This window comes from Mesitornis unicolor, unplaced genomic scaffold (genome assembly GCF_000695765.1).
Source record: "Mesitornis unicolor isolate BGI_N332 unplaced genomic scaffold, ASM69576v1 scaffold19981, whole genome shotgun sequence".
Classification (NCBI taxonomy): domain Eukaryota; kingdom Metazoa; phylum Chordata; class Aves; order Mesitornithiformes; family Mesitornithidae; genus Mesitornis; species Mesitornis unicolor.
Genome location: NW_010164694.1, coordinates 5,990 through 23,965, shown reverse-complemented (window position 1 = coordinate 23,965; position 17,976 = coordinate 5,990). Strand labels below are relative to the sequence as shown.

Here is a 17,976-nt window from a genome sequence, read left to right as displayed (position 1 = left end):
GATTTGGGAAGTCAGTGAGTCTTTGCAGTTAAAGCTATTCTGAGGTTTGGGATATTGGGGTAATTGCCCCAGTTCAGGCCATCATGGCAGATGAGGCTGCCACTCAAAAGGGCAGGTATCATCCAGTTGTTGTGAGAAGGACAGCGCTCAGCCATAGCAGGGGCCTTCCTCATCTTCCTTCTCACTGACAGCCCTGCCCTGAGACCAGGACTGGCCCAGCCACTGAAAGTTTGCAAGAAACTTTCCTTTTCTTGACATGTTCAGTATAGGCTGATGCTGCTGAGAGCAGCTGCCCAAACCAGTGAATCACATCAAGACGTGCTCCCATTTTCCCATCAAGCAGAGCACTCCCTCGCTGAGTTAGGTGATTGTTCCTCCTTTGGTGGCTGTGTTGTCAGTGATTTTGTGTGAGTTGAAGCACCCCAGATGCTTACCAGACCAAGATCTTGAAAGTCAGAGAAAGAAAGAAAGGCTGCAAGCCCATATGTTGTAATCTTGGGGTTTTTTGCTTCCTGCTTTTCCCTTGCTCCCACTACTCATTTTCTGCCTTTAATCTTGTAGGTGAAGGCTCTGAGAGCTGGATTGAGTGGGTGTGTGTAGACTGTCTGACTCGAGACAAAGTTTTCTGTCCATGCTAGAAGCAGATTTGCAAATGCACGCCCAGACAAGCCCAGACCCTATCCTCTGCAGTGCGCTGCCACCACCTATCCTGATCCTGCCCTGCGGTTTAGCAAATAGTTATCTTATTGCACTGAGCTCATCCAGTCTGCAGATAATCTGCTTGCAAGGCAGTCATATGTATGGGGCATGGGCAGATTGTGGAAGTGACGACCTGACCATTCATAGAGCTGTCTGTCAAAAGCAGCATGGAATGACATTGTGTGACATGTTCTGGGAGACTCAGACCAGAGGAATCTGGTGCTAACACAGCAGCTTTGCAAAGACACTGCTGGATCATAAAAGTATTATAACAGTTGGCAGATATTAGACTGGGCTTCCAAAAAAAGAGAGTCTTTTAAGTCTGTAGTTGTGTGCAGAAATGCTCTCCGTCTGAAGGGTGATGTGAAAGCAGAGGTGTTAGTGGTGGTGTCACTTGGACCTGGGACCTGGAAGCTTCAGTCCTGCTCTTGGCTCCCACCTCACTGCATGGATTAGTTGAGAGAATGCAGCAGCCTTTCTGTTACTCTGCCCCATCCACCGCAGAGCACACTGAGACCTCCTGTGTCTCAACAAACACTCTTTAAAATCCATAAATTGGCAGGTGCTGTCTAAAATATGATAATGCCTGAAAAGCTGAACACCACAATTTGTTTTCAAAGACAATTTTGGATAGCTTCAGTCATCATGCACAGCATGGAGGTCAACAAATGTGAAATGAAGATAAACTACAGTGTCTGTTGCACGCTAGATTTGCCTTGTGCTGCCTGTTTGCAAATCCATTCAGATGCCTGTGAGGATTTTCTGCTAATAAATCAACACGGTCTACTAGAATATCTAAGGGAAATCTGTTTAATTATTGCCTGTGGGTCATTAACTTTAGCAAGGGTGGCTGACCAAGCATGTGTAAGGTGTGAGCAGCCACAATGTGGAAGTGGCACCTGAGGAAGAGTTCTGCATGTTTAGGAGAAAAGTCAGGATCCCCACAATGACATGTTGAGGATGAGCCTAAGGAGATCATCACCACCTTTGCTCCGAACTGACAAATGAATTGCATTCAACTCTTACTTATCACTCCAGCAGAAGCAGCTAACACAGCAGCATATATTGCCTATGAGGAAACAGTGAAGGTAGTTTGGGTACCATGAGCATTTAAATCACTGTGCTGATAGGATGCAGCACACCATGTGGGCTAAAAATCACTGCTAAGCAGCATGGTGCATTGCACTCGGGGGAATTCCTGTATCTAAGGTCAGGGCAAGCTGTTAAATAGCCGCAGTCACTGTATTCCTTTCCCTGACCTGCTGATGAGCTGTCACACCGGTTTGGGCAGGCATGGCTACAGCTCTGGCCTTTCCTTCACTGGGATTTCCTTCAAGCTGAAAGCATCTGAGCTGAGCACCAGCTTGAGGCACTCAGTGCAGCTCTTGTAATTCACCTCCCTGTCAGCTGGAGCACCAAACTCTTCAAGAAAGAGACCATTCTCTTGGCAATAGGCTATAATTTTCCTTTTATTTGGTGCTCTTGTCAGGGTATGTGAAAATACGCTCCCATATACTTTTTCACTTGCACAAAACCAACAGAAAATAGGAAATGTGTTCTGAATCAGTACCAAGGAAATAACAAAGAATTAATGTTAACGGCAAACTGTATTTTGCACTTCATTAGACCTCACTGATATAATCAAGCTGGTTTTGTTCCACAGATGTCAGCTTTGGCCTGTAACAGGATGAATAGATCTGTTAATGAAGTACACACAAGGCACTGCTGTGGCGTGTGCTTCTTGCCAGAGCCCAAGGCAATGAATGTAGCATGGTAATTACAGCTGTGGGAGAGGTAAAGTTTTGACGAATATGTAGCATGCAAGCTACAGTTAAATAGGATGGCTTGACAGGGCTGTAGAGACAGTTTAGTTCTAGGCAGAATCAGTCCACACGTTCACAGTGGCTACCAGATTCTGCTTTCGTTTACACTGTTGGAAACCTCATAGTTAACAAGAGGATTTATTCTGAATTTACATATTTGGAAATGTGGTCCTTTGCTTTTGCAAATAAACATGGATAACGTGACTTAAGATTAACATACGTAGGAACAACTGATTGTGATATCTTCCTTTAGGACAAGAGCAGATGTAATTCTGTAGTAGAAAAAGCCAGCTAGCATCTCCACTGACCTGCCAGATGAGCCAAAAATCTCTGCTCAAAACATCTCCTTGGGGTGAGTAGGTAGAAATCAGTGGGTGTGAATCAGGCCTATGAGGACAGCAGCCCACACATATCCATGAGGAAGACCCAACTCTAATTCCCAGTTCTGGTCTGAAAGAGTCTCTTCCTCGGACGCATTGAAACAGGCCAGTGTTCCTATACCTAGGTGTTTAATGGGAGCCTTTTAGCCTTTGTCAACTTCACATGAACATTTAAGGTAACAAGAGCCTATAGCAAGGGAAATGTGCTGCTCCTTGGGCCTCTGCAGAGGGTAAGGAAGAAAATAGCACGTGCTTCTGTGCAACAGAAAATCTTTATTGGAACAATATCCAAAGGATCCAGACTTCCATGCCCGTCCTCCCCCAAAATTACTGTATAAGCTGACGGGACACGACGAGGAACAGCTCTGGCTCAGCAAGCTGAGGCAGGCAGCTCTGAGCCCTTCACATTACACCCTGTCTGTCCCAACAGCGGGGGCTAGGTCATCATAGACCTGCTCGTAGAAGGCAATGGGAAACCCAGACACCACCATGAGCAACACCTGCAGATGTAGGCATAGGCCCAAGCTCAGGGGAGCTGAGTTGGTGTTTGGTGCCTCAGGGGACCTGGTGTGAAGGTTAAGAGCGTACAGTGGCAGCAGACTGAATGGCACACACAGGACAGCAAGGAAAGTAGGGAGGCATCTTCCAAGTAGAAGATCATGGTAGATTAAACCTGGAAGGAAGAAACAGTGGGAAGTGGTAGCAGGCTACCAGCTCCTGTCGTGGTCCCTGTTAGACTTGGCTGTGGTATGGTCATGGAGGATGGCTTCCAAGTTAGCAGCACGATGAGAGAACAGAACAAACTCTTAACACATTAATACCCAGCAAGGTAGTTTGGGGAAGGGCTCATCTTCATCCTCCAGTCCTGGCAAGCCTTCAGATGCAGTATTTCCAAAAGCAGGCTGGGAAGGAATACAAGAGAAGGATGTTAGCATCCAATGGGCTTTTCCAGCTTCCCGCTCTAGCCCTGGAGTGGGTTTCAAAAGCCCCATGTCTTGAGAAAGTTGGGGTGTGAAGCTGAAGTTGTGGTTTCTGGGCAGATCTCACTAACCAGCTTTGAATTAATACAATACTTTTAGAAGGTGTTTCTTTTAGCTGCTTATAGTGTAAATAAAGGGTCTAAAAGTTGTTTCAGTGTTGCTTGATTTATAAAGGTTTCCTTTTCCTGTTGCTCTACTTCAGCAATATCAGGAATCAGCTTTTTCTTTCCTGTCTACTGGCCAGCAGTTTTGCTGCCTCAGAGATGTGCGCAGTGTTTTTAACCTATGGCTGACTCGAAGAGTAGGGTACTGACTTGGAGAGACCAGATCTGGTCCTTACAATTTTATTTAAAAGCCAGTCACTGCTGCTAACTGTCCTCCAAACAACACTGATGTCTGTGGGATCTCCTAAGAAGACTGGATTAGGGAAGGATGCACATTTCGGTGTTGGAAAAAATAGCTGTATTACCAGCATGCCCTGTTTTTTGAATCCTGTGTGGGTCTACTATTGTCAAGTATAAGAAGAGATTTCTACCTGGTTTTTAAAAGCAGGATCTTGGAAGAAAGCTTCTCCTGAATCAGTGGTGCTCATGCTGAGACATGAGCTCCTCCCAGACTGAAAGGACTTCGGCGATTCTCTGCTTTAATTTCTGGCAGAATCTGATTTAAACGTGGCAGGGGGACATAGTTTTGTCTACATCTGAACCTTCCAGGCTGGTAGGGGCATGAATTAGATTAGCCAAATAAATGACAGCCTCCAGGGTTGTTTATAAATTGCAGATTGTCTGAGGATCACCTAAGCACTTAAGCAAGCCTTGCACAAAGGGATTTTCTCTCGGCTGTCTGGCAGGTTGTCAGCCTGCACATGCACAGAGCATGTGGGGTAAGGGCAGAACTGGCTCTTTTGGTTTTAGGCCAGATCTGTCATCAGTGACTTCTGATTTACACCTGCCATTGCTTTGTGGAGGAATCTAATGAGAGCGTGAATGGCATTGTGCATGTGCTTGTCAGGGGCAGCCTTGCAGGAGCAATGGTGCAGTATGCTCCTGATTCACTGGACAAAGCTTGGAGACCCACTGGGGGACCTACCAGATCTTAGTTCCCTGCATTCTTGGTTGATTTCCACATCCTTTTTAGCTGCTTTTCAGCAGCGCAAACAAGTGCTCCTTTTTTCTCTGTAGGGAGGCAGTGACCTTGGCAGTGGGGAAGGCGTGCAGTCCACATGCCGCATTATGCCTTCAGCACTAGCTTTGTGCCCAGAGCAAAGCGATGGGTGCACTGCAGGGACATGTTCATACAGACCTCACCCCTGCAGGACAGGCACTCATTGCTCATGTAACGCCATGTTCCTCTGTGAAAAGAGGGGTGCAACACTGACTGCCTCCAGTGAGGTCCTGGGTGCACCGACCCTGTGTATCTGCCCTAGCAGCAGCCAGAGTTGGGTACACATTCCTCCTCACCAGCTGCTAAACCAGCCAGCCATTAACAAGAGAGGGCCAGGGCTGCTAGAAAAGCTGCCAACCTGTTTTTCAGCATACAGGGGGCATGTTTACTCTCACTGTCTTTGTTGCAGAAAGGAAACCTTGGAGATGAGAGCTGGACAAAATGTCTGCGAGGCTCTATCCCAAAACGTACCTCGTTTTTTGGGCTGGGGTCCTGAGAGACTTTCCAAGGCATAGGCCACCTCTGACCCTTCCTCAGTTGAGATCTGATCCTTCAACTTCTCCAGCTGTTTAAAAACAAACACAGCAGTAAACAAATGCCCCATTGCGAGGAGCTCCAAAGTGTGCTGGCAAGCTGAGGGCAGCTCAGGGGTGGGAGGTACAGGCAGCCTGGCTGACAGCACCACTGCGGAGGACAGGATCTTCCCTGGAGCAGGACCATTCCAGGAATATCTGCCTTTGGAGCACTCACACCTCCTCATGTCCCCCTCCATTAAGCTGCTTGTTTGGTGGCAGCAGTGCAGGCGTTCTCTGCTCTCACCCCTCCAGCTCAGGGTACAAACTCCTGTGTACAGGAGGCTGTGTAGAAGGATATTGCACCACGAAGAGTCAAGTCAGTGCTGGGGCAGGTCTTCAGGCATCTACCCGTTGTACCAGACTGCATTGCTTCTCTATTGCTCTGGGATGTTCCTCCTCTCCCTTCCCTCCAGCTCTTGCTAACTTTCCTTGGTTATAATGTGGAAAGTCTGCAATATTTCTTCTCCATCTGTAGCTACAGGAACATTTATGGCCATGACCTGCAGTTCTACTCTGGCAGTGTTGCTCTCAGGAGGAAGCCAGAGGCTACTGTCCCTCAGCAATGGAGCGAAGGGCTGGAGTAGGAGCTGGCAGCCTCCTGTGTGGCATGCTGCACTGTGGCTTTTCAGTCTGAAGTGAAAAGTGCCATGTGGAACCCAGCAGGACCTCCAGGATCCATACCAACAGCTGGACCTGGCCTAAGAAAGGGTAAAAAGGGCTTCCACTGCTTGTGGGGTCTGGGGCACAGTGGGAGCCATGTCAAGGTTGCTGCACACCTTTCCCTGTTCCTGGAAACTTGGTGCAGGATGGGGCTTGCTCATTCCGTCTCTCTGTGTGTGTGTATGCACCCTGCATGGCCCAGCAGGGCTCTGACCCTGGGTAGGGCCTCCTTTATTAGCCAAGAGCCCAGACAAAAATTGGTCTGGATTAGGCGAGCAGTGGCTGTCCCTCAGACTTCAACCCATGATCAGATGCAGCCAGCTGACGCAATGCCTAGGAAGGCAGCAAGACCTCCCCTTCTCCCTCCCTTTTCTTCCATGGATATTTTCTTTTGGCATCATTATTTTTTTCCTGGCTTAGTCTTCGCTAGCCTTTCACTGGTGGCAGAGGCAAAAGCTGCCTCAGCCTTTATTGCACTAGTCTGTAGCCTTGCCCTCTTTTTAGCTTTTCCAGCTTGTGCAGCTATTTAGCCCAGGTTCTGCTTTGCCCTTTGTGTGATATATGCTTACATTATAGCACCAGAATGAGGAGTAGCAGGATGCAAAGATGGAAGAATAGGGCATAAACATAAAGAGAGTTTGCACAATTGTTTAGCTATTCATGCAGCAGTATACATACATGTGTCTGTGCATTTGCTCCCCTCACCTGTTCAAGCTCTTCAAATTTCCTTGCCAGCTCCCAGTCTGCAAGAAGGGAGAGTAACATCAATATCTGCATTACCTCCCAAGCTCAAAACCAGAACAGTTTCTGCATTTAATTTCTTCATTCATTGACCGAAAAAATGACCTACTTATTTAATTCCTGATAGTGATCTATAAATCTATGGTAGCAGAAATGCAAATCCTGGCTTTTCTGTATGAACACCCATTGCTTCCCCTAAGACTGATTTATCCTCACATCACCCATGCAAGCAGAAGTCAGAAGACACAGCTTTAGCCCAGCACAGCTTATTGCTTTGTAAGTCACCAAACACCAGGGCTGGCAGAGTGGAGTGACAGGAGAGGTAACACAGCAGTGGGTGCACAGGTTTCACACTTCTGAATGTTCAGGGACTGCAGGTACCTGGGGATCAGCTCCATAGATCAGACTTAGAGATGTCAGAGCTAATCAGTACTCTACTAGACTGTGAAAAGATGATGCAGATGGATGAATGAGCTGCCCTGAGATATCCCATCCAGGAGAAGGGGAAAGTTAGGTGCTTATGAATGGGACCTAAAACCTCCAGCTGAATTGGGAAGGGTTTGGAATAGCAGTAGAGAAAGCTGCAGGAAGCGATGGGGGATTTCAATCTCACTCCTCTTGACGACTGAGATACCTTATTCCAGACTCAAACTGATGTCAAAACCAGTTATTTTTTTTTTAATAAGACAGCTGAAACAATGAAAAGCACCATTAAAAAAAAGGAGTTCAGTCAAAGCTGAGTACCTAGACTATAGCAGTTCTCCTGGGAGGGAAATGCAAAGTGATCAGGTGGTTTTAAGTGCCAATTTGGGAAAAAATGCACTGAAATAAGCAGAAGAGCCAGGAAAGAACTAAAGAATGTCTCTGCTGGGCCTCACAAGAAAGCCAAAAGCCAGCCCTGGAGCTGCCTCCTTTGTCTGCTTCTAAAGCGGCAGCAGGCATTGGTCTGCATCTCTAAGGGGATTAAAGACATAATTCTCCCTGATTTCAGATAAGACTTCAGCACACACATTGCTAGACTTGGGCTTTTTTTTTTAATGTTTGAAACTGAGCAGGAGAGTGCCAAGAGTGAGCTGCCTGCCTTCTCAGTTTCTCCATCAAGAAAGAAACAATTCAGCTGAAAAATCCTGAGTATTTTCTGACAGATTCACCCAACAGAAAAAGCAGCAGTTCCTAAGCAAATCCATTACACCAGGGTTCGGTTTGAGAGACTATCTGGGATGGGGATGGGGATGAGGATGGAAGTCAGAAGGTGGGAGCTCTGTTCCTGGCACTGCCAGCAATGACCTCAGGCAGATTCCTCTTAAGCAAGTTTTTACATATTTGTAAGGTAGGGGCAGCCAGGCCTGCATATCTGCAAGTGAAAAGTGACACTTAAGAGATTATTATTATTATTATTATATTTATTCACATTTTCACCTCTTTCAGAGTTTCAAGTGCCTATTTTGGCTCAATTTTCCACAGACCGTAAGCTTGGCTAATGACTGCTCTGAATAGAAAATGAACAGCGGTCGAAATTTGGAACAGATTATCTCAGGCAGGGGGGAGGAAGTTAATTTATGGACGAAGCCTTGAGAATCTGCCTGCTGTAAATCTTCTGTCTGTGCTCTGCTCAGAGATTCATTATATTCAATTGTCTGGCATAAAATGCAGCCTTTCCTCTAGGAGGAATAAGTGCAATAATCCATAAACTAATCATAAAAATGTTATTTCTTGAAAGCATCTCCTTTGCAAGAAGAATGCTTTTGTTAGTATAAGGACTTGATTTATTTGTGTTTATTTATTTGCCCCAGGATTGTTTAACCACTGCCTCACTGCATTAACAAGGGGCTGGGGAAGAGCACTGAGTGATTTTGACAAATGGATTTTCATAACAACATTTTTGGGCCCCATCCTTGGCTGCTTTCACAGGGAAGGGCAGCTTCCTGCTCTGAGACCACCGCATATGGCCCAAACCCTCCCTTGGCTGTGGTGGCTGTGGGAATAGCTGAGGCCTGTAATCCATGCAACACTTGTGCTGGCTGTGCATGGTGGCATGGAAAGCCAGTTTCTCTTCAGCATGTCTGAGTTGAGAGGCTGTCACAACGTGTGGGTGGCTTTAAATTTGGTGTCTGTTCACAGAGCAAAGTCGTGCCCTGTCTTTGGCCTCTCTGCTGTGTGGGAAAAGCCTCTTGTCTCAACCTCTTGCAGCCATAGCAGGGGCTTAGGCTCAGACAGGAGCTCCTGCCACCCTCATCCCAACCTACACCTCATCCCAAAGGATCTCAGCCATGTGCTCTCTGCAAAATCTTGACATGGCCCCAACTGCCCGGTGTGCACACAAGCTGCTGCTGGTTTTGGCATGCCAGCAAGACACTGAGCTGTATCTCAAAAGCACATGGGGCAGTACGGGGTGTGGGTGGAGAGGTGACTCCCAAGGCTGGCCCACGTCCCAGGCATAGTACAAAACATCTCAGGGACAGAGGGACTCATCAGCATCTCTTCTTGTTATTAGTGATGTACACACACATGCTCCCTTGGCAGCTCAGTGTGGAGTGAGGATCTATAGTGCATGGCTTTGGGCAGCTTTACATTGCATTGCAAAAGCAGGTCCAGGGGCCCCATGATGGAGAACATCTGACATTAATCATGTGCAGGCACTATACTGGGTGCTTCCCCTTTCTGAGCAATTGGTATTTCTGAAGAACCTGAGGAGCAGGTTCCTTGCATTTATGCAGACAGATTCAAGAAGCTGAGATCTCCCATCTCCTTCGCTTACCAATATTTTCTGGTCTCCGCCATGCAAATTTCTTATTAAGAAGCAGAGTCAGCAGTGTGTCCTCATGATTTGTGTCTTCTCTCTCCGGAAGCGCTCGGTTCTCTGCAGCACATAAAACACACCTTTCTTCATCTCTAATGGCAAAAAGGACGGATGCCCCCACCCCCAACATTAAAGCAAAAACTAAGAAGGCTAAGAAGTGGCAGGAAAATGTCTCCTGTCAGCACTTTGCCCAAGTGGAAAGAGCTGGGAGGAAGAGGAAGATGTGTAAGCACAGGAAAAAATGTCCAGGCAGTGAGGGCTGCGCAGTGAAAGGGTGTGGGATGAGGGAGCCCTCCCTGCCAGCTCCGGGCTGCTGGCCAGTCTCTCTGCAGCCTCATCAGCATGGCTGGCTGCAGAGAGTCGCAGACGTCACCTTGATTTAGACAGTCCCAACCTCTTCTGCAAGGCAGATGTACCGGATGCCTCTGCAAAGCCACATGATCCTCTCTTCTCAAAACTGCAGGTGCTCTCCCCTCACCCCATCCATCTTCCCAGAGCTGAAAAAGGTGGGAACTTGCTCCTCATGAGGGCTGAGGTGTGGGTACCAGAGGTGAAAAGCCCTGCAGCCCTGCAGTCTCATTTTGTGCTCACTCAGCCCTAGGGCTGCTCCGATTGCCAGTGACACTAAAGGGTTCTTCATGAACAGAGCCGAAGTGTGGAGAAATTTAAAGCGAGCCTCTTTATTCCCGAGGAAGCCACTTACAGTAGCTGTAGCCCATGCAGAATTCTTCTGTTTACCAGGAAAAACCTCCCTGTGCTGCTGTCCCAAAGCAGTTTGGGCATCTCTATGAGGCCCCTTTAGGGAACTTCCTCAGTGGTTTTGCTTTAGTGGTTGTGGCTATGCCCTCAAATGAATGGTTGTGAAGGTCAAGGGTTCGGCAGAAACCAACAGACACAGGGGATGGGACTGATCAGAGCCCTGAAGACTCTGAGACCCTCCCAGCTCTGCTAAACAGATTTCCAGAATGATCTGAACCTTGAATGTTGCTTTTATTGTTCAGACTGGCAGAATGGGAGCCAGACTTTACAGGGAGAATGGCCATTCCCTTTGGTCTGAACACCCCCACCCCAACACCCAGACCCTGAAAAGCCCTGGAAGATGCCTACAGAGTCCATAGAAAATGCAAAGAAATTATGCAGAAAGGCTTATTTTCAATTTTTTCAAGCAGTTTTAGGACTTCTGATCACTCCCTACAAGAAGGTAAGAAAGGAGAAAATAGTCTTGTATAGCCATCAGCCCTACATAACTGTGATGAGATGAACGCCGTTATTTTTGATACACATGAGACAAAACACTGTAGCAGATTAACCTCAAGGATGCTCAAGAGTCTGTGGGAATCAGCTCCATTAGCCAAATTCACATCAATCTGCAGAAGCAGAGGGGCCCTGGCCACAGTGATGCTCCAAGTATTTGGCCAGACTCAACCCTGCCTCACGCTGCGGCTAAAGCCGCGGGTTCTGATTGTGATCTCTAGAAATAAACCCGAGGGAGTTAGCAGAGCTACAACGCTGTGTAAAACTTGCAGTTAGCGTGGAGTGCTATGAACCTCGTTCCTAAGTCTGAAAGACAGTTATGGTTTTAAAATAGCTACTTTTAGTAGGGGGATTTGCTACAGAAAAAACCAAACTATAAACACTCTAGTAAAAATTCAACAGAAGCAGTATTTAGATAGAGTGGCCTCAGGAATGTTTTGGTTGTCATTACAAAAATAGGTGATATAAGAGGAAAAATAACGTGAAAAACGATGTTATTTTCAAGCCTATATTTAGCTCTCTTTTTTTTTTTCTACTGTCAAGTCTCTTTAAGAAAGAAAATTAATGACTGACATTTCCCTGCAGCTTAAGTTCAAGGTAAGATTATTTTAAATTATGGGAGAAGAATATATAAAGAAGTTTTGTGAATAAAAAAAGTTCGGCAGCACCCTACTACTGACATTTATGAGCTGTCAAATCTCATATGGTGCATACTGGAACTGCTACTCTCTGATATTTTAATGTTTTTCCTTGGAAATCTTCTTTTGGGAGAAAAAGAGCTACCCTTACCAGATTTCACCAGACCTGATATTTTACGGATGAGCAGAATGTGTCATACCACCAGCTGCAGACCAGAAGGACAGCTTTAGCTCGTGCTAATATGAACAAGTCTCTGAGTAGCACCCATGTTAATTGATCTCTTAGTATAGCTCAAGGTTTATTTCATTTTCTTCCGCGGCTAAGCGAGCGTTGTATGGCCATGACAAGGAACAAAGCAAAGCAAAAAGATAACTACCTACCTGCGTCATTTAGTCTGTATTCCAGCTTACCTTGTAGTAAAAAAGGCTCTCCATGTGTAGATGGGACATACACAGTCATGGTCAAGATGGTTAGCACTCCCAGGGACAGCTGGACAGACCACATCTTCTCCACGTTCCCACCACCCAAAAGCATTCTTCCTTCAGGCACGGTGGAGGACTTCAATGCAACCCAGTGCCAGATGAGCTCACTTTTAAGAGGCAGTGGATGTGCCGTGATTGCAAATGGCCTTTGGAGGAGGGGAGAAAAATGTCTCTTGAGATATAATTCAACCTGTCAATATGATTCACTCCTTTGGGAGTGGACAGAATAACCCAGTAACAGACGTCAGATGGAACCTGTTCAATATATCTCATATCAGACTGATTTAATGAATTCTGATGTTCCCAGCGGCACGCACTGTCCACGCACGTCGATATACATTCCGTACGTACATACATTAAAAATATTTTTTCGGGGGTGCTGCTTTAGTGGAGTTCAGACATGAAGACTCCCACATTAGCAAGGAAGATTTGTCTAACGTACAAGTTGCCGTACGTCACCAATTTGGACAGAATCAGGTTAATGGGTTTTGGTAATTTATCATCTCACTTGCTAGTACCTATATTAATTAATGTGAGATATAATGAATGCTGAAATGGTAGAAAACAGAGGGGGAGAGTTCTTTTCATTTAACTGATTGGAGGATGTTGAGTGTGTCTTGCTCACCGTGACTTACGGCTTTGTCAAAGAGAAAGGCATCACACCCTATTTTGGGATTGTGTCTGAGTGGGGGAGTGCAGATTTGGCAGCAGATATGGAATGCATCAAGGATGGGCAACTGTCTTCAGTTTTTCCTTGAGGAAAAAAAAAAAGTGGAAGGTCAGATGCTGGTTCTGGCTGCACATCCATCTTTTATTCATTTGGAGCAAAGTATTGAGGCACATCACACATATTCCATGTCTTCTCAGGTTGTGACTACATCTTGGTTTGGCTTCTATTTGTTGCCTGTCCATCACTATTGATCAGGGTCCTGCTACTAGTCTGCTATTTTTTCTATTACAACCTTAGCAAGTAAAATGTTATAATAGGAACAGTGCTAAACTTTGTTCTTCACTTCTGCTTCTTCTGCAGAACTTAATCATCTGTACTACTCTTTGGCCAAGCTCTGACTTGTACATACACTCCTGGTGACTCACCTCGGGTGCTTTTTTGACACCACATCATGCTAGATTACCCAGCATAGCTTCATCTGATTGTACCTGCACTTCATCTTAACTAAAAGACCATATTATTTCCATGTTTGGGCTTTTGTCTTCTGCTCCCCAGCTCTCCCGACCACTTGCTGTACATCTTGGATAGCTGTAGAATGACTAGCCTTTTAATACTCCTGTTAATATTTGCTTTTTACTAAAAAAATGAGGGTGGCTTAGATTTTTTTTTTGCAAAAAGTAACTATGAAAATGAATGTGATGCTTCCATTAAGGAATACTTCTCTACTGAGGATATTTTTCCCGCAGATCCAACATGTACAAAGAAACCAAACTTGTCTTTTCTCTCAGTCCTATGAACCAGTGATCAACCAGCTGAAGTACTCCCCTTTCCTGCTTCACAAAGAATGTGAATGTCTGGATAGATGGACAGAGGCCTGACAGCCACTGCCAGATGCTAGTGGACTTTTTGCATATGTTGCAATTATGAGATGGTTGATTTGGACTGTTTGGCTTCTGTAAGACTCCCACCTGGAAAATTCCTTTGCTTTTAGCCCATCTGTCTGGGTGCTGGAAATACTATTGAATTTTATTGTTCTCACATATTTTATTCTTAATAGAAAAGCAACATAGTCTCCATATTGTCCCTCCATATTCACTCAGTGATAATGTCTTCTACATCATCCACTAAGCACTTGTGTCTAGAGCTCAGAGATAGTGAGAATGCGAAGATGGGGATTCATCTCTACCTCCCACGGTCCTGGTCTGTCTCTTCATGGAGAAGTTTCTTTATCCAGAAAGCTATGCAGACTTCAGGTAATCAAATACAATCAAACTGGAAAATTTACAAGCATGGACAAAACCAATCAATTCAGAAGGCAGGAATGGAGAATACTTGGCCTAAGCAGCTGAGATGCCACTGAACTCAGCTGCACCAGCTCTGAGTATGAGAAAGATGAGTGCAGGTGTCAGGGCCCTGAGGGTGTTAACAGTCCTGAACAGCCCCAGCTGGGGCCTCCAGCCACCCTATCTGCCCACACGCTGAGAAGCCCCATTTAAGCTCAGCTCTGGACCACCTCTGTTTCTGCCCAAGTGGTGTTGGTGAGATGCTGGTTTGCAGCTTGGCTATGTCTTTGCCTTTGCCTGCCCATGGCCACTGCTGATCTAGATCCAGACCTGGGGGTTGGATTCCTTACTTGACCTCAGGCATTTTAAATCAGTGTGGACCTGTCTGGTGTTCACTGGGCTGTGTCTGACCCTGGCTGCTATCATCAGGCCTGATCCTGTCTAGTGAATTGACTTCCAGCTTGACCCTGGATCTGCTGCATCAATGTGGACCTCACTGGTCATTGAGACACCTGACTGAACCTGGCTGCTCTCTCTGTGCCTGCCCTGCTTGCATCCCTTGGGATAGGTCCCTGTCCTATGGCAGCATCACTGCACTTGGTTCCCTGTGGCTGGCCTTTGCTGCTCTCAGACATCACCTCCGTCAAAATGTTCAGCTTCCTTCTGTGGATAGACTCCTCTGCCAGGCAGGCTAGTAGCTCTTGGAGCAGTGAAGTCTTTCAGTTATGTTATATAAAATACCCATTTCTCTGAAGTCACTTTGTGCCTTGCTGTTGACTCTAAGGAAGCTAAGACTGCCTCTAGAAGAGATGCAATCCCCGAATAACCTAACCTTAGTTTAACCCCCAAGCAGTAATATTTACCGTTTCAGAGTGAGCCTCAAACAAGGGAAATTTGGTATAGGTTTTGTGTGACTTGTAAGATGTAGGAGGCAGTGTTGAGCTGCTTGAAAGCAGGAGAACATGAAAGGGCTGCTTTCCCGAGCCAGCTTGGAGTGGCAGGTTTCCAGACCACTTCGTATGCTGTACATTTGGGGTTTGGAAAGAGGGAGGATATTTTTTTTCTTTTCCAGAACTTCCTGAGAACACATGAAAGCATCACATGTATCATGTATTTCAGGTGAGCCTCAACAGCATCCATGGGCTTTGCTGGGGCATTACAGTCTCCACTTAACCATAGTTTCCTTGGTTTTAAAGCAAACAATTTGCTGTGGGAGGACCTGTCAGGGAAAACGCTTTACTTAAGGTTGGGAGAAAGGGAATATAAATGATCCTGCAATCTCTGCACCAAGGATGGGACTTGGCTGCAACCAGGTAGTTTCAGCTGGTGGAGACAAAATTTTTATACTGTGCAGTACATATGAGGAGACTCATGTATCGCTGTTTTCTTGCCTGAAGTGTTTCTAAGAATAACATGAGGGTGAGGAATGACAAATTTAGAAATGAGGAGGGGACATGCCTTGTAGAGGGAAAGGCAGGGTGGGGTTTGACAGCCCCCAGCAAAGCAGTCAGAAGTTGTTTGGCTTTTAGCAGGAAATAAAGGGGAGCTGCCCTCACAGCAGGACTGAAGTGAGCTTCATATGCAATGTCAGAAAGGCAGGACCCATCTTGCTCCCCATCATGGGCAGTGACTTGCAGTATATCCCCCATCACACCACATGCATCTATCACCTCTGACTATTCATATGTCAAACAGTTTTCCATCTTCTGTAGCCAAGTCTCCTCTCTCTTCCATAGCGTCTGTCTTTCTTGCCTGTATCACCACTGTAGACCTCACACCATTTGTCTCTTCTGTCTGTGTTCTTATTGTGTCTCTGCTCCTCTGTGGCTCTAGCTGGGCTTCACCTGGTAGAAAGCAGACTAGAATGTACTGAAAACCATCCTGTCCTCTTCAGCTTTAATTCCTTACATATTAAATATCTGATTTCTCCTCTGCCTGCGTCACTTCTACCCTCAGACAAACCTGAGAGAAGAAAACTCACTCCAGTCCTGTTATTTAAAGTACCACCGGAAGGTGCTCAGATACTCTGCTGACGTGTGGTGCAAAGTCCCTGACAGAGCAGCTTGGCTGCACAGAAAGGATTTAAAATAATGTGCACATAAGCCAGGAGAGCAACCCCCCTCGCAGCTCCCTGAGAGGAGGGAGAGCATAATAGGGAGGGAGATGTAGTTATACAATGAAATTCTCTGTTCCTTAGGGGACTGTTAAACCAATCAATATTTATGAAGCTTTTAGTCTGACTCATGCAATTTGTCCCCCCTTCACCGTGCTTGTCTTTGGGACTCAGCTGTTGCTTGGCCTGTTACTGCCATAAAAGTAGATGCTATGGTTTCAATGTCTCCTTGCTTAGAGAAAAAAAAAGGAAAGATCCCAAGTAGTGTAAAGCATCTCAAGTTGTCACCTCACTGCAAGCAACCAAGGGAGCACACAGAGGGAAGCATCATCAGCTCCCATCAGGTAGGCATTGTACTGAAGAGAAGCAGTTCCTCCTGGTTAAGGCACTTCTTGCCCCAAGGTAAGAACTCAGTCCTCATGGGTGTGAAGTGCAGCTGGGCTGTCTGCCTGGCTTTCACATCCACTCTGGGGGCTGTCAGGAAACCACTCAACTTCTTAGAGAATGAGCCAGATGCAAAGTGAGCTCCTGGAATGAGGGGCTGAAAGAGTAATGCAGGAATGTGAAAGTGTGGAATGTGAGAGGGAGCAGCCCATGGAGAGAAAGCAGGGAGCAGAGACAGCTGTGGTAGCATTCTCCCCCTCTGACCCAATCCAGCTGACCCAATCCTGAGCTGGAATACCTCCTCTAGACTGGATCTCAGTCTCCCATCACTACTGGCCAGGGATTACTTGGTTGAGATTCCTGGTGAGGAGATGTAGAAAACCTTTCTGTTTTGAAATGTGCTATGACCTGGTGGTCTCAAAGTAATTTTTAGTGATGCTCCTGAATGGTAAATATGAGCGTGGCCGTGTAGGAACTAAACTGACTCCTGACAGTGTCTCTAGACAGTGTCCTGAAGAGGCATGATCTGGAATGACCTGGTTATACCATCAGATTTGCCCTGAGCTTGATCTCCCTCTGTTCTGACTCATCTTCTGCAGGCCCTGAGTTCATCCTGGATGATGAGTGTGAGCAGTCCCCTGCACTTGGCAGGGACACTGAGTGCTGAGTTAGTGATGCTATGAGGTGTCTTTGCAAAAGTAGTGTCACCTACAGAAGCTAGTCCCCCAGTAAAGGCAGTGGAAGTAGGAAGGCTAAGAGTGATTTGAAGCAGGATCCTGCCTGGTTTTCTGGAGATCCTCTCCCTTCTCCATTATTTATAGGACATTAGAGAACAGTCATTTGTGGAAATGGGAACTGAGGTAACAAACCAGTACATGGCCAACAAGAAGCAATTTCTAGAGCTGGAACTTGCCCCCCATAAATGTGGTTACAAGCCCATCTCCCTGCCTATAGTGGCAGACATCAGCTCATTTCTTCTTTCAAGAATATGGATATCAGTGGTCATTATCACTTATCTTGTGCACATGCAAAGCCAGGAGAGTAAGGTGGAGACCTTAGCTTGGCCACCAAAAAGCCGTGTGTGCACATTAGTGTGGTATTTGGGATGGGCTAATGAGGCTGTTTTCTGGGTGAAATTGCCAGGGTGGCTGGGCTGGTTCTGAGGTGACTTCTGCAGAGCCAGCACACAGGGTACTGCCTGCCTGCATGGAGCTATGTATTCAGAAAGCCCTAGTCCCTCAGCACTTCCAAGGCTGCTGGTGGTGGGGCACTGTCCCCTCCACACCATGCTGCAGCAACCAGCTGGTAAAATTCACTGGCTGCTGTCCC

The 17,976-nt window shown here is 46.3% G+C and overlaps 1 protein-coding gene across 1 annotated transcript; it reads right to left on the bottom strand.

Annotated features, from left to right (window-relative positions):
- Positions 1–3,437: 3,437 nt before the first annotated feature.
- On the bottom strand, positions 3,438–12,322 carry UTS2B (urotensin 2B). Its single transcript, XM_010194404.1, has 5 exons — positions 12,126–12,322; positions 9,781–9,882; positions 6,987–7,024; positions 5,518–5,611; positions 3,438–3,804 (listed from the first exon to the last, which is right to left on the bottom strand). The coding sequence occupies exons 1-5, from the start codon at positions 12,247–12,249 to the stop codon at positions 3,779–3,781; spliced, it is 384 nt and encodes a 127-aa protein (XP_010192706.1). The 5' UTR covers positions 12,250–12,322; the 3' UTR covers positions 3,438–3,778.
- Positions 12,323–17,976: the final 5,654 nt, after the last annotated feature.

Bases quoted from the DNA above. Each gene is read 5' to 3' on its own strand.
- UTS2B (XM_010194404.1), bottom strand. From the start codon at position 12,249: ATGCTTTTGGGTGGTGGGAACGTGGAGAAGATGTGGTCTGTCCAGCTG. The intron at 5,612-6,986 runs GTGAGGGGAGCA...GTTTTTAAACAG, and splicing joins AATTTGAAGAGCTTGAACAG to CTGGAGAAGTTGAAGGATCA. The intron at 3,805-5,517 runs GTACGTTTTGGG...ATTCCTTCCCAG, and splicing joins ACCCCAGCCCAAAAAACGAG to CCTGCTTTTGGAAATACTGC.